The sequence below is a fragment of the Sceloporus undulatus genome, chromosome 6 (genome assembly GCF_019175285.1).
Source record: "Sceloporus undulatus isolate JIND9_A2432 ecotype Alabama chromosome 6, SceUnd_v1.1, whole genome shotgun sequence".
In the NCBI taxonomy this organism is placed as follows: Eukaryota; Metazoa; Chordata; class Lepidosauria; order Squamata; family Phrynosomatidae; genus Sceloporus; species Sceloporus undulatus.
Genome location: NC_056527.1, coordinates 83,691,702 through 83,713,105, shown reverse-complemented (window position 1 = coordinate 83,713,105; position 21,404 = coordinate 83,691,702). Strand labels below are relative to the sequence as shown.

The following is a 21,404-nucleotide window of genomic DNA, read 5'->3' as shown; positions in this document are numbered from 1 at the left end:
CAAATTTTTGTTGTTGTTGTTGAAGAAATAATGCCCGGGAGCACATCTACTTTGTTAACTGAGTTCCAAGTTATGGGTAAAAATGAGATATAAATACATAAATTAAAATAAATAATAGACCTTGGTTGATGATCAGAAGAGATGCATTGCTGATTGATACATCTGGCAACTGGTATTTGTAGATGAACTCCAAACTTTTTATATAGCAGTTGCTTTGTCTCCTTTTTGGGGAGCGATGATGAGCCAAGAATAGTTCATAGCTTAGGTAGGGATTGTTCTCTGATCTTCCAAGTTTCCAAAGCCAGTTTGTTGCTGCCAGGGTGGAATTCTTTTCCATTCCCACAAGATTTGGCAAGTAACTTTTAGATGAATGAACATACTGACATGCTGAAACCATACTTAAGTAACCAGTAGTGGTAGAATTATGCTCTGGGACTCTAGGGTTTTTCATGGTTCACTGATATGGGAATATCTCCTGATCTGAAGAAGGCAAGCCCAGAGCAATGACTCACATAGAGGTTCAATTGGCAGCTCTGCTCTTCCATTCTTTGGAAAATCCAGTACCATATTATCTGTCCTAAGGACTGCATTGTTTTACTTCTTGCAGATCTATGTGAAGCAGCAGGATCATGTGAGAGGGACATCTTCTGACTTTCAGGTGGCTAAGATGAGCCTGATAGACTTAGCAGGCTCTGAACGAGCTTCTGTAGCGAACACCAAAGGAGAGAGACTCCGTGAGGGTGCCAACATCAACCGCTCACTACTAGCCCTCATCAATGTCATTAATGGTCTGGCTGATGCTAAGGTAATGCTTTCGCTATTTCCCCCTGCCCCTTGGCTTATGTTGTTTGATCCAGATTTTACCTTCAGGGAAACTCACCTTACCATCTTATAGGTGAAAATTGGCTACTTATTTTTTTAAAAATCCTATTTAATTCACAAAAATATCACACGCTTTACTAAAAGAAGTATACAGTACACATATAAACATGTAAATAAGTATCATTCAAGTGAACCAGACAAACTGATAAAACTGTTTTTAAAAATGCCACTGATTCCTTGCAGATAAAGCCTAAACAGGAAAGGCGTGCATCACTTTCTGAACAATTACACAACTGATATTTAAATAGGTTGTAGGATTCCTCTGAACTGTTTAATATGAAACAATGCTTGTGTTTTTTTCAAAACCAGAAATGAACCTCTGGTCTTTTCTTGCTTTTTCCTGTATATGTGTAGTATATGTGTGTTTGATTTTTACATTTTTGGCCATTCATGATGTCTCCAGAGGGGGAAGATTGGCCTTTGGCTCCAGGGCATTTGCTCAAGCCTGGTCTATTTACATTATAAAGAAGGAGTGGAGCAAGAGAGTGATCAGAGCTTTGTGATCTACTTAAGCCTTTTACTTGCTAGAGTATATAGAATCATGAGTCAGACCTCTTCAGCCAATGTTCAAAGACATCTGAGGTCACCCACTGACATTATCTCTCAGGTATTTTTCTTGTAAATTGTCTTTACAAAAATGATTTCAAAACCTTCAACACAAAATTCAAATTCCCCCCTATCTATATAGTTGATACATGGCTAGTAGGAGTTGGAAACATGCAGTTCTTTAAAAGTTGTTGGACTGCAAAGGCCATCAGCTCTAGCCAGTGTGACCAAAGCAGAGGTATAATGGCTGTGTCAGTCCAAGATCATCAAATGTTATTAAGATGAATTGTTCCTTTTAATTTGGTGGTAGTAACATATTGTTATAAATTGCTCTCTCTATATAAAAATTAAATGAGACTCATGGAAAAATTAATCCCTGAAATGTAATATTTTCCCCTTAACTTTAGTTTCACCATAAAGAGTAAAGTTATAAGACTAATAGCAAGGTCCTGTGTATGTTTAGTCAGAGGTAAATCACTAAGTGGGCCTTACCCAATATAGCAATGTGGGTTTTATGAAAATATTAGAACTGGAAAACTTATCTGAAAATTAATTTAATGCTCTAAATTAATGTTACCTGATTTAGCATATTTGAGTTAAGTACATTTAAAATTGTATATAGAAATAGCTGTATGTGCAAGTTACTTTTTAAAATTATTTATAAATTATTTGTAATACTGTAAATGGAGTAGGATATGTATTGTCGTTGATATGTGCCTTCATGTCATTTTTACTTATGGCAGTCCTATAGGGCAGGATAAAGTAAGTATGCTTCCTTTTTATTTGACAAAAATGTCTAAACCTGAGGGAACACTATTAGGGGTTTTTATTTACACAGAGAACTGTACCCATTATTTTATATCAACAGTATTTTTCCTCCTGAAGTATAATTGTAGTACCTTCAGCTTTACTCACTCGCTGTCTGCACTATTTATCTGTTCCATTTCAATTTGATAAAAATATTATTCAATACAACTAGATGAGCAGTCTATTTCACTAAAGAGTGGATGTGTCTCTGGGCATGAGCAACTTACTGTATTTTATCTTGACTGTTTATATTTGCAATGGAGAAGGAAGAGATTTTGCAAAGAAAAAAAAAACCTTAGCAGTGTGTTTATTAGTCTATTCCTCTGGGCACCAGGATTTGTCAATGCTTGTCTCCTCAGAAGACAAGCGTATATTTAGCCCATGTAATTTGATTGGTTGTGGGACAACAACCACTCCAGCCTGAAGCCAGAGCCAGCAGCTAGCTTCCCCTCACCATTGGGACTCAAGGCAGAGGCAACAGCAGCAGCTGAGGAAAGGGGGTGTGGCTTTGGGAACAAGCACCCCCGCGGGACTTCTCTGGGACCTTGTGGCCCACTGGCCTTGGCGTTTGGCGGCCAGTTTGGGCGTGCGGGGCACTTTAAGGACCATCTGGGGGGAAGTTTGGGAGGAGCCCTGCCAGGTGAGAGCGGCGGGGAAAAAAGCCGGGGAACCGGACCCTCCCGACACGCCCCCTTCCGCCCTCCACGCCGGACCACCGCCGTCGCCGCCGCTGCCAGGGATTGCTTCTTGCCGGGCGGCCTCCTCCCGGTGGTATCGGAGGTGCGCATCTGCGCACCGCCCCGGGAGTGCCGCCCACGGACTAGGAGCACCCCCCACGGCTGTGTACCTGCGCAGTTGCGCAGCGTTTGTGGTGTGGGAGGCTTGGGTTGGCCCTGGGAGCAGAGGATGCCTGTAGTGGCTAACCTCTGCTCCTTCAGTGGCCATAGAGGGGTGGGGGGAGGATAGGGATGCGGGGGATGCCTGGGCCGGGGATAACACCTCGGCGGGCGGAGCTCCGATCGAGGTTGTGTGGGGCAGGGGGAGGTATGGCGGTGGGAGAAGGGACTTGCGTTCCAGGGGAAGGCGTGATCGATGCATCATATCTATCTCGCCTTCCTGTCCCCCTCCCAGCCTGAAGGACCTGAGGGTCACTCCAACCGTGCCACAAACCCTGTCGCTGCTCCTGTGCAATGCCAGGTCGGTTAACAATAAGACCCACATCCTCCAGGATCTACTGGAGGACTCGAAGTGCGACCTGGCTTGCATTACCGAGACCTGGCTGGGGCCTGAAGGGGATGCTGTGTGGGCTCAGGCCCTGCCAGCTGGGTTCTCGGTGAAGGACCAGCGCAGGTTAGGTGGGCGGGGGGGGGGGGTGTGGCCTTGGTACATAGGAACACCGTGTCCCTCACCAGGAACCACATCCGACAGACCTCCTATATCGAGTGTATTTACCTGACCCTAAAGGCTAGGGACAGTCTAGGGATTCTGTTAGTGTATCGGCCACCCCGTGCATTAGCGGACTCCCTTAACGAGCTGACACAGCTGGTCGCTGAGCTGATGTTGGAGACGCCCAGGCTTCTTGTCCTGGGCGACTTCAACATCTCCCTCACGGCCAGCCATGTTCCATCCGGTGCGGCTCGGGAATTCATGGAGACCATGGCGGCCATGGGCCTGTCCCAGCTGATACAGGGTCCCACGCATTGTGCGGGTAATACTCTCGATTTGGTCTTCTGTTCGGATGCGGAGAATCCGTGGGTGGAAATAGTTAATGTTTCCCCCCTGTCATGGACGGATCATTTCCTGGTAGAGGTGAAAATCAAGGCCTCTACCCAGATCCCCCCCGGGGGTGGTGGACCAGTTAGGATGGTCCACCCTCGAAGGCTGATGGAACCTGAGAGGTTCCGAGAAGCCTTAGAGGGGCTCACGGTTGGAAATGACGACGACTCTGTTGATGCCCTCACCGGTATCTGGAATACCGGCCTTTCCAGGGCTATACACAGGATCGCTCCCAAGCGCCCTCTCAGGCCTGCTTCCAAACGTAAGCCCTGGTATACGGAAGATCTCCGGGCGAGGAAGCGGGTTCTGCGACGGCTAGAGTACCGTTGGCGGAAACACCTTTGCTTAGACGACAAGGCTCTCCTAGACCAACTGTTAGAGGACTACGGAGAGGCAATACGAGCAACAAAGAATTCGTTCTATGGTGCTCGTATTGCGTCCGCTGAGTCGCGTCCGGCAGAGTTGTTCAGGGTGGTCAGGGAGCTAACTCAGCTCCCTCCCGCCCTGAACCAGATCCTTGAACCTTCTAAGGCCTGCTGTGACTTGTTTAACGACTTTTTTGCGGATAAAACCTCTCGTATAAGCGAAGGTCTGAACGCCGACACTTTAGCAGAACCTAGGGTAGAAGTGTCCAGAGCCTCCGTGGACTATGTTAAACTGGATCAGTTTGAGTTGGTGAGTACCGAGGATGTGGACAAGATCCTCGGAAGTGTTCGGAAAACGACCTGCTCTCTTGATCCCTGTCCCTCGTGGTTAGCAGCCCAGGGGGGGCCGGCGGTAACATCTTTGTTACGCCGGATAATTAATACATCTTTAAGGGATGGGCTATTTCCATCGGATCTTAAATTGGCCATAGTAAGACCGATCCTAAAAAAGCCCTCCCTTGACCCCCTGGTACATAATAATTATCGGCCTGTTTCGCTGCTACCATTTTTGGGAAAGGTGATCGAGAGGGCGGTTGCGATCCAGCTTCAGGCGGTCTTGGATGAAACGGATTATCTGGACCCATTTCAAACTGGCTTCCGGGCGGGTTACGGGGTTGAGACGGCCATGGTCGCCTTGGTCGATGATCTCCGTCTGGGCATCGACAGGGGAAGCGTGTCCCTGTTGGTGCTCTTGGACATCTCAGCGGCTTTCGATACCATAGACCATGGTATCCTTCTGGGGCGCCTCGCAGAGGTGGGAATCGGGGGCACTGTGCTCCAGTGGTTCCGTTCCTACCTCTCGGGGAGGTCCCAGATGGTGCAGCTGGGAGACGTGTGCTCTGATGAGAGGCCCCTTAAAACTGGGGTCCCTCAAGGGGCCATTCTGTCTCCCATGCTATTTAACATTTACATGAAACCACTGGGAGAGATCATCCGGAGACATGGGGCGCGGGGTTATCAGTACGCTGATGACACCCAAATTATTTTCTCTATGTCTCCGACTGATGCAGTGACTGGGGATGGCGTCTCTCCTCTCGTGGCCTGTCTGGAGTCAGTAATGGGCTGGATGAGGGAAAACCGACTCAAATTGAATCCAGAGAAAACGGAGGTACTAGTGATAGGTTCCCCTGGTCCAGGAATGGCGGTGGTTCCACCTGTCCTGAACGGGGTCACGCTCCCTGTGAAGGACTCCGTGCGCAGTCTGGGGGTGCTTCTTGACTCGTCGCTTCACCTGACTGCTCAGGTGAATGCGACGGTCAAGAGCACTTGTTATCAGCTTAGGCTGATTCGCCAGCTGCGCCCATACCTGGCCCAGAGGGACCTAGAAACTGTTGTACATGCTCTGGTAACTTCGAGACTGGATTTCTGCAACGTACTCTACATGGGGCAACCCTTATACCAAACTCGGAAGCTGCAAATAGTGCAAAATATGGCAGCCCGGCTGGTCACTGGTGCGTCCAGGACCAGCCATATAACACCAGTTTTAAAAGATCTTCATTGGCTGCCCATTCGCTTCCGAGCTCAATATAAGGTGTTGGTAATTACCTATAAAGCCCTAAATGGCTTGGGCCCAGGATACCTAAAGGACCGCCTCTCCCCATACATTCCGCCTCGCACTCTCAGAACGTCTGGGCAGCAGCTACTGAAGGTGCCTAGGGCTAGGTTGGCCTCCACTACTCGGAGGTCGTTCTCCATAGCTGCCCCAGCCCTTTGGAATGCGCTGCCCACAGAGCTCCGCTCGTCCACCACCCTGGCCCAATTTAGGAAGGACCTCAAAACCTTCCTATTCCAACAGGCATTCCCCGAGTAAATATCCTGTGGGCCTCCCTCCTCTCTTTCGTGGCCAAGAGGTTGGGCTTTGGGGCTTTACTGTTGGGTTGTTTTAAATATGTTTTTATTGGAACTGTTTGTATTTTAATTATGTTGTGAGCCGCCCTGATCGGAGGAAGGGCGGCATATAAATAAAAATTTTATTATTTTTATTATTATTATTTAACAACCCAGAAAACTATGGATTAATGTAGATATAGACATATATGGTATAGGGGAAACTGCTGTACATGACAAGTATAGCATTGGAACATTTCCTGGAAAAGTTTATGTGGATATTTCCATGGAATCCCATCCCACATCTCTGTCCCAAGATAAGTGCACATAGGATTGTTGCCTTGATTTCCCCAAACTATAGGGCTGTTGAGGCATTTTCCTATTGTAGCCAATTTTATAAACTGGTTCTTTTTCTCTCTTGGTCTGCAGAGCAAAAAAACCCATATTCCATACCGGAACAGCAAGCTTACACGACTGCTAAAGGATTCTATTGGTGGAAACTGCCGTACCATCATGATTGCTGCCATTAGTCCTTCTGCTCTTTCCTATGAAGACACGTACAACACCCTCAAATATGCCAACCGTGCTAAAGAAATCAAACTCTTAGTAAGTACCAAAGATAGCTGATGTATTATTGGTCTCACTCAGACTGTTAAAGTGTTTTCTTCTCAGACCAAAAATGAAGAGAAACTACTTACTTGCATTAGGCTACATAGCTGGCAAATTCAGTGGGAGTTTAGAGTTTATCAGACAGTGTCCTATTTCTCAAGAAGGTGTTGGATTTTGACTTCCTTCCATTTCACTGGAATTCGCTAGATCAGCTGTTCTTGGATGTAGGCAGAAATAGGTAATTGGTGGACAGATCTTGCAATAGTTTTATGGATTACAGCTCAGAATCCCTCAACCATCATGATCAGTGGCCATGATAGCTAGGGCAATCTGAGATTGATAGTCCAAGCCAGTAACTTTTTCAAGATATATTAGTGGCCTGGGAAACTGCCACTTGCAATCCATTTTTAGGAATCATTAACTTTGCCACAGTTTATGTATCTCCAAATGACGGTAGGCTGGAACTTCTGCTTATAAGAAAATAGAATGAATTGATAAAGCCTTTCTTTATTCACCATCTCAGATAACTTTATTCTTTCTGTCCTTTGTCTTGTTTTGCAGCTGAAAAGTAATGTGGTAAGCATGGACTATTCTCTCAGCCAGTACGCTGTTATCTGTGAGCAGCTCAGAGCAGAGGTAAGGCACTCAGATAACATGTCTTTTGAAGGAACAGTTTTCCTCATAATGCTAAGGTTAAAGTACGCCCTTTGAATCCAGGCCCAGACCAGTGCAGGTGTTGCCATACAATCGAAAATTATTTTATTTCCTGTCTAAATGCTTCCCCATCCTCCTTCCATGGACTGGCCCCCCTCTTGTACTTCAAGTATAGTGGTCCCTTACCTTACGCAGAGGATCTGTTACAGACCTCCCGCGTAAGGTGAAAAACACATATGCTCGAGCCCCATTAAATATGACTCGTATGTGGTGCGGTAGAGTGTGTGTGCTGGGGGCATGCGTGCCATTCATCCTTTTGTTGCACAGCTTCAGCATAAGCTGAAAGCCGTGTATAGTGTGCCATACGCAGGCATGGGCACACTGTAGTGTTAAATCGTGATGCACCCACCTGCATTTCCAGACTCTTGGATAGTGATGCTAGGAAGCAATTCATTAACTCAGCAGAAGAGCACTTATTGTGTGTGCAAAAGGTCCAAGGTCTAACTCCTGGCATCTTCAGATAGAGCTAGTTAAGACTCCTGACTGAAAATGCAAAGAACTGCTGCCAGTCAACATAATGGTACTATGCTAAATGAACCAATGATCTTACTCATTATAAAACAGTTTCCTCTGTTTTGTGTTTCTGAAGGAGCTCTGCCTTTTGTTTTGTCTTTCCTTCATGATTCTCTTCTCCTTGTATTTCCTCTTTGCATTCTTAAGCAGGTGTGTGATCTTTCTGTTGACCTTAGCTTTCCCTCACCTTGTGCTTTCACTAAGATTCTCATATCCCCAGCCAGCATGGCCATGAGGGAATGTGAAAGTTATAGACCAATATTCCCAGAGGAGCAATGGAAGACTAGCTAGTTAGAGTTCTACCATTGCATCCTATAGCCTGTAAGCCCTTGTGGTAGACTATCTCTTCACTTGCTGTTTGTCCCCAGATGAAGGCTGTGTAATTGTTTTCTGCCTCTCACTCCTGAGTGCTATTTGCATGTGTGTGGTTATACCCTTTTCCCCAAGCTTCATTGTGAGGACTAGTTTTGTCCAAGGGTTGAGAATAGCATTGTTTCAGCTTCCTCTTCCACACATGCATTCTTCGTACAAATTCCACATTCTTCGAAATTAGTCATGAAAATGCACCCATTGGAAATGTTTTATGTAGGCCAGGGACTGAGAAAGTGTTGTTGGACTAAAGCTCTCAGAATTCTTCACCATTAGCTGTGTAAACTGAGGATGATGGGAATTGCATCCTGACAACATCTGGAGGGCCACCCATCCCTAACTCATGAGGGAACCACCAACTGTGCCTAAAGTTAACATTGTTTTACTTTTCAGGTGGCAGACCTAAGAGGGAAGCTCCAAACGTATGAGAAAAACATCCCAAATCTTAATTCCCATGTACTACCTATTCTTGTTTCTTCTAGTCCTGAACAGCAGGATGAACTTCTCAGGTGAGTCTACAGTTTCAAAGAAGGGGAAAAGGAGGCAGAAAGTGGTGTATGAATTGGGTGGATGATGGAAGTTACAGTCTAGCACATGATATGTTCTGCCCACCATGCCATGCTGAACTTACCCAGTCTTGACTGATTATGGAGGGATAAACAGACAGATTTTTAAAGGCCTGATAAGTGCTTGGATAGGAGACCACCAGGTAATACCAGGGATCTCTAGGCACAGCTAGAGGGAAATCCTGTTTGAAACAATGTAGCACCTTTACTGCTAGTTAAGAATTGATAGTACTGAAGTATATGGACTGGGTCGGGATCAGTATAAGACAGCTTTCTGCATGCCTAACATTTAGAAGACTAGAAATTGCCCACCATTGATCCAGATAGTCCAGACTTCACATTTTGTATCCGTGAGGTAAGCTGAGAGTGTTTTGAAAACTCTGAAGTGCTTTGTAAATTGGGTTGCAGGCATGTGGTCTTCCAAATGTTGCAACTCCTAAGAGTTGCAGGCCAGCCTGTATTTTTCATCTGCTGCTAAGCAGTGATCACCAGCAAAATCATGAGCAAAACAAGACTGTGCCCAAGACAAAAGGCAAAGATATGGGCAAGGAATCCAAGGCTTTTTGATTCCTACTGAAATGGGAGTGAAGACTTATTAATACTCTGTTTTTATGCTTGTCACAGGGTGAAGGAGGCTGCTCTGGGCTCTGGAGTCCCGAGTAAGGGGAAATGTGAGACAAAGGAGCTCCTGCAGGCATTGAAACAAAATGATGGTGCATCTTGCACAGGAGAAAGCCACGTGGAGCAGGTAAAGGAAAGAGGAACTGTAGGGTAGTGTCTGGAGAAGGTGATGTCCAGCAATTAGAGAGCATGCCTCTCAGCTTTCATTTAAAGACTTGTCTATGGAATAGCCTTCTGCAAGTGAGCACCCATCAGATGGGTTGTGTTAAAGTCCCCATCATTTCCATGCAAGATGGGGGTGATGGGAGCTGTAGCCTAAAGCATCAGGACAATGCCCACTTGGAGACAGCTAATTTCATAGCTGAATTTACATCAGTTGAGCTGACAGCAGAAGGGATGAGCAGAAGGGGGGAGGTGTCGCTGTCACCACCACCCTTGGCAACTCTACCCCACCAGTTGTCACCATGTCTGGTGATGCTACTGCCAATAGTCCCACCAAAGTTGCCTACCTTTGTTCTAAAGCAAAAACAAGCAACTCCATTCATCCCTGCCTTTGGCTTCTCCTACTATCTGCACAGATATCTGAAAGAATGTGGTCCTTGGCCAAAAATGTCCTTCCCATCTTTAGACTCTGAGCCCTTTTACACTGTATAATTAGAACACCATGATTCCCCCTTAACTTCCATGTTTCTATGCTATGGAATCTGGGGTTTATAGTCTACTTACTAGAGCAGCTTTCTGGCTGAGAATTCTAAATGCCCTCTAAACTGCCAATTTCAGGATTTCACAGGATGGAACCAGTTAAAGTGGAATAATACCACTGCAATTCTGCAGTGCCACTGAGCCCTCCTGTGTGCTATTTCTCCTTGGCTTTCTGGACTTTTTCCTCCTTAGGCTGTCCTGTTTTATAAACTGACTTGAGTCCCAGTCATGGGAGAAAGGCAGTGCATATATATATATATATAGTTACACTGTTCTTTCCCACAAAAATGTCACCATTCCTCTGTGCTCTCTTCATATTTTTAGTGCTGCTATCTTTGACACTTTCCAGTTTATATCCCAGCCATCAATGCACATCTCTCCTTGCCCATTCTTTTCTTAGGTATAGGTTGTTATCTCTCCCAGCAAAATTGACTTATTTTCCTTACAGAATCACTACTGCACTGTTTGCCAACATGAGCATTTGAGATATCAGCTTTTCTTTCCCAACCAGCCTCCACTTGTGCTTGTTATCATCCAGTTTTGTATGATATGTACAAGAATTTTTTTTCCACTTGTGCTGGGGAACAAAGTGGGAGAAATTCTTGCTGGTCTTTGTCATCTCCAAACCCACAGAGAAAGTCCCCTGCTTTCTCCTCCAAGCTCTTTGCAAGAATCTCAAAGGAGACACATGATTTTCTCCCATTCATGCTGAGGTATGGAGGGAGTAAGAAACAGTGGACTTTCTTATATTCTTCCAACCACGGCATTGATAAAAAAGGATGGGTGATGGTAGGCATCATTCTTGCCAGAGGGCTGTGACACTTGCTATCATGAGCTGGCAAGTATATTGCTGGATGCCTGACTGACATACGGTGGATGCTCCTTCCTTTATTGATTTATTTATTTGTATTTAGGGCAATGGTGCATGTTGCATGATATCAAAACAGCTCAGCCAGTTGCAATGTGGGACTTGCAAGTGACTGATGCCTTTCAGAAGCTCCTATACAGTGTATATGTGCTTTCCTCTTTCTTTCAATGTTTTCTCTTGTATAAATTCAGGAACCAGGAAAAAAACCTGGATGTTCTGGCATGGGATTCTCAAATCCAGTTGAACAGCAGGAGAAGCTGAATGTTTGGCTGCAGGGAATGGACAAGAAACAGCTGGAGAGGTGAGTTGGTGTCTTTCTGTTCAATACAGGGAGTGAGTGACTACTTTGTTGTCCATCCTGCGCTTTGGTATCCTATTATGAATGTAGAATAAAATGTTAATTCAGAGAATTCTGCAGACATTTCATTATTTACAAAATACTGCTTTTTTTCAGGAGAGTGGATGGAAAGGAGAACCCACCCTACCTCTGAATTTTCTAATCTCTTCACAATTGAAATTCCATATTTGTTCTTCATGTTTGTTTGTTTCAGGCTAGCAGTAACTGTCCTTTGTGTGGCCCAAAGGCAGTACACTCTGCTGAAAGCAGCCAACCTTCTCACACCTGATATGACAGCTGAGTTTGAAGAGCTGGAAAGCTTGGTGCAGCAAGGGTCTTGTGAAGCCCCCAAAGTTTCCATGGAGGAACAAGTCAGGAAACCGAACAAAGCCACTCACATCAGCGTGGATCAGAATGTAGAACAGCTTGCACATAATGGTGATCTTTTGGGAGGGTGGTATGGGGTGGGTGTGGCAGTATAGCAGGGGATGGCATAGTTTGGCTTACAGAGTTTAAGGTCCTATGTCTCTTTGATTACTGTTGGTGTCTCCTTTCCAGGTGTCCTCCCAGCTTCCCATTCTATAGCTGAGTGTACCAATGCAGCAGGCAGTCCTGATTCACTGGAAATTGCCCTGATCCCAAGTCCTATTTTCAAGACACCTCACCTCCCAACAAAAAAGAGGAGGAAGTCAGCTGAACATCTGAAACTATCTGAAAAGAACACCCCATCCAGCCCAAAGGGGCAGGCAAAACGCCGACGGAAAGCTAGCCCTTCTCCCCAGCAAGTGGGCTCCTTGAAGGAATGGACTGCTTTTGTGGACTCCACCAGCACCCCCATTGTGGGTAAAAAGTTTTCAAGCCCAACCAGTTGCCTTTCCTCACAGCCCTGCCCTTTGACAGTGACAAAGAATCGGGTGCCCTTGGGCACCTCAGCAGCTCAGAATTGCTCTACTCCAGTGCCCGCACAAGGTCTAAACACTACTTTTGACCTTGGTGAGGATCCCTGTCTTTCAAATACAAAGCTCAGTGCTCCTTCATGTCCTGCGTGGGAAAGCATTCAGCACTTCTCTCACCATAAGGGGGCACCACTCATACCCAGGTAGGTAACATGGAGCTGTAGCAAGCCTATATTTCTAGAGATTTCATGCAGGGTCTCTCAGGCTCCATTACATTTCCAGTTCCAGTTGGGACAACTGATGCATGGCATTAAGAAAGTAAAATATTGAATAGAGTGGCATGCATATTATTCTGCTTTGCATATGATAGTACTCAGATGGGAACACCAGTGAGGGTTAAATAGGACTGTAGTCTTGCTCTATTTCTGTAGCAGAGACAGTCACACTTTTTGCTTCTGAATTTTGCATGTGCAGTGGGCCACCAACTGGATCCAGTGATGGGTGATGCCAGACCTTGTGCTGCCTTTTGTCTGTTGAGTGCAAACAACCAAAACTGCCTCTCTGTGGTATGCATTCACCATTTCTTTTGGATTAATTTCAGAGCTTCCATGCCAGTGTTCACCATGAAGGGTTCCTCCATACCTCGGTCGTCATCCTTGACCTCCAAAGCATCAACACAGAAGAGGAGGCACACCACAAAGTAAGGTTGCCTTTGTCTTCAAAAGTCAGTTAAAGTAAAGACTCAGACATAATATGTGAGGGACTAATGACATATGCCACAGAAACTGGTGGTAGAATGGACTGTCCCACTTCAGACTACTCATAGAGGTTGCAACTGCTATTGAAAATTCTTACTAGATCCAAACAGATTACTACAAATAGAAAAACTAAGAATTAGAGATTGGATAAAAACTTTTTCATTGATATTGCAAGGTTTGCTTATTCGTTTTACCTTCTTGTTGTTAAAGAAGTTGACCTTGACTCATGGCAACCCTGTGGATGAGACATCTCCAAGATTTCCTATTCTCAACTGCTTTGCTCAGTTCAACTCAGCTCCTGCAGGCTCAGACCCATGGCATTCCTGATCAAGTCTAACCATCTGGCATGTGGTCTTTTTCTCTTTCTACTGCCCTCCACCTTTCTCAGCATCATTGTCTTTTCTAATTAATCATGCCTCCTCATAATGGCCAAAGTATGAGAGCCTCAATTTAATCATCTTGATTTCTAGGGAGAGCTCAGGCTTGATCTGTTCAAAGACTTATTTGTTTGTCTTTTGGGCCACCCATGGTATCCTCAGTGCTCTTCTCCAACACCACATCTCAAATGAGTTTATTTTCTTTCTATCACCTTCCCTCACTCTCCAGCTCTCACATCGGTACATGGTGATGGGGAATACAATGGTTTGGATGATCCTCGCTTTAGTGTTCAGATTTATACCTTTGCACTTTGGGATATTGTCCATTTCTTTCATAGCTGCCCTTTCCAGCCCTAATCTTCTCATTTCTTGATTGTAATCTCTATTCTGCTCAATATTTGTTCCAAGGTATGGGAACTCTTTGATTATTTCAATTTTCTTGTTCTCTAGGATAAATTCTTGTAAATCTTTCATGGCTATTACTTTTGTATTCAGCATTAGGCCTACCTTGGCACTTTCCTCCTTAACTTTCTAATTCAGTTTTCCCTGCAGAGATTAAAAACAAAACAAAACCAGGGACCATTCAGAAATAGTAATCTCGCCACTGCAGCCTGAAATGGCATAGTCCACTCTATGTTTTATGTCATTTAGTTACTATTTAGTCCAAGATATGTTATATGTCATTTAGTTTGCATGAAGGGGTTACATTGATCTATTTAGAAAGCTTCAAGCATTTTCCATGACAGAAAGCATTTCGATTTGTAGCAATCTGAGAACAGGATGAGCTCTACCATTAGGTTGAGGGAGGCAGTTGCCACAGTCAATGGACTTTTGGCTTCATGAAAAGTCAGCACATTTGTAGTGAATTAATTCATTAATGATGTACATTTACCACTGAGGAGAGGCACTTGTAAGATTTTCTGCTTTAGGTGTTGAAATAATTTGACTGGCCCAGGGCAATCTAAATGTTGATTTACGGATTAAGAGGAACAGCCATGTATTGCTCTGACTGAGACAGCAAAATTTCTTGCAAGCCCCGCTGATAAACATACTTGTCTTTGTTGTGAATGGTAGTGAAATGAGGAGTCACTTTATTTTTTTCTTTTCAGCTCTGCCTCCCACTCCCTGGGTGCACCACGCAGCCGCATTGCCCGGCTAAGGGGCAGTTCTGTGAAGTCTTCACAGGTTGGGAGTGCATCAGGTAACAAGGCTCTGGCAAGCAGAAGGGAGAGACCATATTCTTAGAAACATCTAATTAGTCTTTGTGCAGAATGGGGGAACTTAAGGAGAAGAGCAGTCATAGAGGACAGACCCCACTTTATGGAATTCATAGTCCTTGAATGGTTTGATAAGAGACCTTACTTTCTTCACTCTTTCTGTCCTACTGTAGAAAATGTTATTTTGGGGGTTCATTAGAATAGTGAAGGAACTTATAAAAACATGCATACTATAGGTCAAAATGCCAGCCCTAACATTTGCACCATGAAAACATGTACAATTGACCCTCTTTATTATTATTATTATTAACCTTTATTTATAAAGTGCTGTAAATTTACACACGGATTTTTTTATCCACGGATTCAAGTATTCATGGGTTGAAAATATTTTTTAAAAAGTATAAATTCCAAATAGCAAACTTTGATTTTCCATTTTATATAAGGGACACCATTTTGCTATGGCATTATATTTAATGGGACTTGAGTATCACGGATTTGCGGGGGATCCTGGAACCAAATCCCAGCAGATAACAAAGACCCACTGTATATTCTACAGACACATACTGTTACCATTTGCAGTTTGGCCCCCTATACCTACATGTTTTCCCTTGGTCTATCAGATCCACTACTTTTCATGTTGCAGATGTCTTCAAAGTGGCACATAGTTATTTCTTCATATAGATAAAAAGAAAGTCCAACAAACATTGATTTTAAAAAAAATGATTGCAGAAACTACTATACAGAGTGTGTGTATGGGAGAGAAGGAGGGAGAACAGGTTTATGCGTATTGGTTTTTGGGTGCCTTCCTCATTTTAAATTGCATTATGCTGCAAATGTGTGTGTGTGTGTGTGTGTGGTGTGTTCAGAGCACCATAGAGGAGTGGAAAGCATATGTTTATACTGAACATGTACAGCTAGTTCTACTACTCTAAGAATAGTATAAAGAGAATCTGCCCTAAAACACTGAGCTGTTCTCCCAATCATCCCTGTCCCTTTCAAAAACTATTTCCTCACTGGAGAAAAGGGGCCCTATATAGAGCTGGGCTCTACCCAGACTTGCCACCTCTTCCCAGCGCACTCGTAACAGTAGTGCTGCCACCAAGCACTATCTTGGAGATTTAGGGGTGAAACACATCCTCAAAGGGTCTACTTCAAGCCGCCCTTGACAAAGCCAGTTTGGGGCCATAGCAATTGCACACTGCGGCCTCAATCCAGTCAGAATCCAGCCCAAATAGGAGAAACAGAAAACTGCTCCTATTTGGGGGCGGATTGAAGCCGCCCCATCACTGCTTCAGCTGGCTTCTAGCCGCCTTGGGGGCATGTGACACCCTAAATGCTATGCTCCCAAGTCACCCTGAAGCTGCCTGACATGTAATCGTCAGTACGACTTCCAGGTGACTTGGAAGTGTGGCGCATGTAAACTGCTGAAGCTGCCAGTCTGTTCTGACCCTTAATCCCTCTTTACTTCTTGAGGTTTCTGAGGATGTAAGAGTTCAGCACCCTTTCCCGCTCCCTTTGTTTAGTGGGGAAACAAGAAGATACCTACAGGGTTTCTGGTATATGCTGTCATGGAGACGTGTGACCAGAGCTCCCTCGCCACTTTCTCCCTAAAGGAAAAGTGCAGCTTTTTTAAAAGTGGAATTTTTTTAATAACCAAAACCAAGATGTATATGTAGGAAAATATAACAAGACGATATTAGTGGTTAAGATTCCAGTTCTGACAATCAGAAGGTTAGATGTCAAGGCCCCAGTGCCACATGATAGGGTAAGCTCCTGTCACTAGTCCCAGCTTCTGCCAACCTAGCAGTTCAAAAGTATGCAAATGCAAGTAGATAAATAGGAACCACTTCGGTGAGAAGGTAGCAGCGTTTGGTGCAGTCATGCTGGCCACATGACCACCAGAGCAGACATCGGACAACGCTGGCTCTTCAGCTTAGTAACGGAGATGAGTACCGCCCCCTACAGTTGGTTACAACTAGACATTCAGGTCAAAGGACTACCTTTATCTTTTTTATACAGTTAAACTTAACTGACTTAAAGTCCAAGGTTTTCTTTCACTCTTTCCTTCTGGTTGTAAGTGTAATACCCAAGATTAATAAGCCAAGATAGAAAACAAGTCATTATATAACTCCACTTCTTGCCATCCTTAGCCACCAATTTCTTTATAAAACTGAAAAAAACAAACCTAACTCAGTCTTTCAGCCTTTCCCCTGGGATTTCTTCCCTGCTCTCCTGAAGCAGTTAACTGTCTCTCTTCTCTTCCTAACCCTTTCTACTGTGTTTCCTGTCTAGCTAATAAAATTCATGTGGGTATCTGGCCAATTGATTCTCTCCACCTTCTCACCTCCCCTTGACTAACAAACCCCATGTGGGTGCCAGGGCCAATTCGTTCTCCACTTTCTCATCTTTCCTCAGAACCCCTGAGCTAACCCTGAGTTAGTCAAGCCTCAGTGGTCCTGCAGGGTCATTACACACAGAGTTATTTTGTCACCTTAGAATAGAGTTAGACAATTTCTGGCCTTTTAAATATTGCTGAACTGCAGTTCCCATCAGCCTTACCCAGCATAGCCAATGGTGAGAGATAAAGGGAGTTAAAGTGCAACAACCACTGGAGGGATGCCAGTTGCCAGCCTGTCCTATTGAACTGGTGGTTATGTAGGAAGCCATTTCATGTTATCAGTTATTGTAGAGAAGGAAAAAATGTGTATGGTTGTGGTACCTCACAGAATTTGCCCATCATCTTCCAATTTAATCTGTTCTCCCTACAGGACAACCCTCTGCCAAGGTTGCATGGAAATGGCGCTAGAAAAGCTCTGCAATTCCTGGAGGATCACTATCATCTTGGAGGTGTCTCATGTTGGAAATACCATAAAGATGTTCCTTCTAAATCATCGGTCCTCTTGGAACCTTCAACTCCTCTTTCCCTATGCTATTATATATACAGTATACTCTTTCCTTTGGAATAACAAATGAATTGTCACTTTGTACTCGTAAAAGCCTTTTGTACAAACATATCTTGTGTACCTAGAATTCGCAAGTGGTAGCAATATATATTTTTAAATAAATGGAGAACAACATCAACAAAAAAAAAAACCAGTGTCAGGCTTGGTTCAGCTTTGCTCTGGACTGTTTCTGTGATTGTATTTTACTGAGTCTGTTGGGTGGAGCTTCATGGAGTCAAAAATTACATGGAGTCATGGAGCTTCAGAACATGATAGCCTTTAGGGCTGAAGAGCAGGGTATAAGTACTCTAATAAATAAAATGAAATATTGGGACCAAATACTTGAAGTGACATCTGATATAATTTTTATTTGGAAATACACAATTAGGAAAAGAAGAGTAGAGGGATACTTAACCCTTTCTCTTCCTGATATTTGCTGATAACCCTCTCCCGGCCCACTGTCTCAACTTATCTGGAGAAAGACATAGGTACCACTTTTTTTTTAATTCATCAAGATTTTCAGCAGATAGAAGGGCCAAGCACCTCACTTGTATTCTTGTCTTGATCATACCTTTCCAAAGGTACCTTTGTATTAGGAAAAAAATACCACAGAAAAATTTATTATACTTTGACCCCTGCAGACCTGGGCCTAAATCCTATTGTTAGGGCACCAGAGTAGACTCATTGTATCAAGAGGAACTTGGTATGTCAGCACTTCTGTTAATTCCATTAATTCTTTGGTTTACCCTACAGAGAACTAACATTAAGATGCAGGACACAGTATCTAAGGAAACTAGGAAAGGAATGTGCAAGGTGTAACCCTACACATCATTTCCAAATTAGGAAGACTGGATTTCTGCCAAAGGTATTATGAAACCTGACACTGCTATGCCATGAATGCTCAGATTTGGTGTTCAGACTAAGGAACTATGGTATGCTCAAGGCTATACTACAAGCATGAACTGTGGTGTTTTTGACACACCTCTGTCCTGCCTTATAGATCTCAGAACTGGCAAGGTAAAACTCTGGCTTCCTTGTGAGAAAGCTCAACTTGATTGTGTTTGTGGTATTAACAGACAGGAGGAAGGAAACATGTAGTGTCAATGTAAAGACCCACCTATAAAATTATTTACTTAGTATGCCTTACATGCAGATACACACACACACACCATCTCACATCTTTATTTTCTTGTACCCCATGTTGGGAGAAAAGTGGGATGTAAATAAATATGGTTTCTGTTGCAAATAAAACTTTGGTGGATGCATGGTAATCATACTGTTTTAGAAGGAAAGTTTGCTTAAGCATCTATGAAACAAGATTGTTTGAAAGTTATTTTCTTGAACTGGAATGCCTAGAATCCCCACAAGTTACTAGGAAAAGTAAACTTTTCTAAACTGTGCCTCAGAAGTAAGTCCCATTGTGTTCAGTGAGATTTATTCTCAAGTGCAGGGGTAGGCAAAGTGCAGTCTCTGGGTAGGATATGCCCCCTCCGGACTGTGTATGGCCCACAAGCTGCTGCCCCCTGAATCAAAACTATTAATTTTTTTTCTATTTCTTTTCTTTTTTTGTGCTCCCAAAGGCCCTATAGGTAGTGATGGGGTCATTTTTGGGGCAACTAAGACCCAGGAAAAGCCTTTTTTTGAAACTTGCTGGCTTTCTCTAGGTAAAAAAGCACACCATGCTCCCTAGAGAGTATCTAGGAGGGAAATATTTTGGTGTGGGGTGCAGGCCTCCAGGGTCTTGAATGGGGGCTGATGTGTTTCACAGCCCTCCACAGTTGCTCACTCCTGCTCTGATGAATACGTTTCAAATTGCAGGCATGTGAGGGCATGAATGCATTAGTTCAGGTGTAGGCAACCTTTTTGAGCCGGGGGCTGGGTTGCTGTCCCTCAGACAACTGGGGAGCCGAAGCCAAAAAATAAATAATTAAATATTTTTTTTTTAAAAAAAATTTAAATAAATAAATAAACCAGGACAAATGTAGGACAAAATTTTCAAATAGTGAACACTTTTTTAAAAAAAAGTGGAGGACACGCAAAAAAATTGCTGATTTTTTTATAAAATGTCAATATAAATGCATGTTTCTGAGGCTTCTATAGACAATTGCCCCTGCGTGCGAGAGGCCAAAGGCCCCGGCGGCAATTGGCGGCAGGACCGGGCTGGGGCCGGTCCCAAGGCCTCGCCGGGCCGCATCCGGCCCGCGGGCCACAGGTTGCCTACCCCTGCATTAGTTAATGAATTTAAAGTCTTGTAGGAATTTAGCAAGAAAAGACACGAGCTGGCTGCCATGTCACAGAGATCATGAAACCATGCCAGGCTTCACTTTGAACTTTGTGAGCTATTCAAGGTACTGGACCTATCTCCCAAATAGGTTCTATGCCTTGGGAAGTTCAGACTGAAACCTAGCACAGATTTGTTTTCCAGTTGAGAAAGGCGCCCCATTACCTTGAGATTTACCAAAGTGAAAAAGCAGGGAGAAGTAGAGCAAAGAATAGTCTTGTTGGGGCTTGGTGACTAAAAAGAAAGACGGGGAGGGAGGGGAATAGGAGCAACATAGCAATGCTTTGATTCTGCATCCATGGATTCAACTATCCACAGCTTGCAGATACATACATACATACATACGCATATATATAATCCAGAAAGTAAACCTTGATGGTGATGGGGGATACAATGGCTTGGACAATTCTGCCTTTATTGCTCAGTTGCATATCTTCATACTTTAGGATCTGATCTCGTTCTTTCATTGGTGCTGGTATAGATATACTAAAAATTAAACCATCAAAATCAAAGGGAAGGAAGGCCCCAAAAATCCCTGTTTATTAAATCTTCTCATTATCTTAAGCGCATTAAGCAGTCTTAATTCCCTGATGTATTGGTTCCTGATGCAACCAGTTCTGACAGCCATTCGTCCGTCTTCAGCTAGCCTAAGGACTGGTTAAAAGATCTGTATCTGAACATTTTCCCTCTGGGGAAAAGTACCCACCCCTCACCACAACACACATGGGCTTCCGCCATGTTTCTTGACCTAGTTTAGAAGAGGGCTTGTCTTGTCAAGAAAACTGGCCGCAGATGCGGCCTGGCTTTGCATTGTTAGAGGCAGCAAGATGTTAATTAAAACTACCAACTCCCTTTGAATTGGTGCCTCTCATTAGGTGGCAGTAGGAAGCGGATGGCCCAATTTTGCCTCTGCTGTTGAAATAAATGACATTTTAAAATTTCAGTTTGAGAGGGGGGGTTGCAAGGGGCCCCCTTTTGGTTGGGGGGGGGGGGGGGGGAAATCTCTGGGCAGATTTAGCATACTTTAGCTGCTCACCCCAAAGGCTTACACATTTTCTTTCTCTTTTAATGTGCTCTCACTCTTCTTCACATCACAAGCCTTTTCCTTGCTCAAGCACTAAGCCGTCACCGCCGAGATAACAAGCCTGCTGAAGCAGAATGGAGGGATGCCTGTCTCAGTTCAGTCCTCTTCTCCACCTACCTGCCTCCAATCTTTGAAGGTGTCACAAAGATGCAATTAAATACTACAGCTCTGTGTGTGTGTGTGTCAAAGCATGGTGGGAGGGGGAGGAAAACTTCTTGGTGTTCTGAAATACTTGTGATTTATTAGGAAACTGGGCCATATCCCAATCCTTTCTAAGCACCTTTAGA

General features: G+C 44.1%; 1 protein-coding gene across 1 annotated transcript; it reads left to right on the top strand.

Annotated features, from left to right (window-relative positions):
* The first annotated feature begins 605 nt into the window (after positions 1-605).
* LOC121932546 (kinesin-like protein KIF18B) lies at positions 606-17,903 on the top strand. Its single transcript, XM_042471222.1, has 11 exons — positions 606-805; positions 6,693-6,869; positions 7,434-7,508; positions 8,862-8,977; positions 9,659-9,782; positions 11,417-11,526; positions 11,777-12,000; positions 12,121-12,661; positions 13,060-13,158; positions 14,703-14,794; positions 17,579-17,903. Exons 1-11 carry the CDS (start codon positions 668-670, stop codon positions 17,614-17,616), a joined length of 1,734 nt encoding a protein of 577 aa, XP_042327156.1. The 5' UTR covers positions 606-667; the 3' UTR covers positions 17,617-17,903.
* The last annotated feature ends 3,501 nt before the right edge of the window (positions 17,904-21,404 follow it).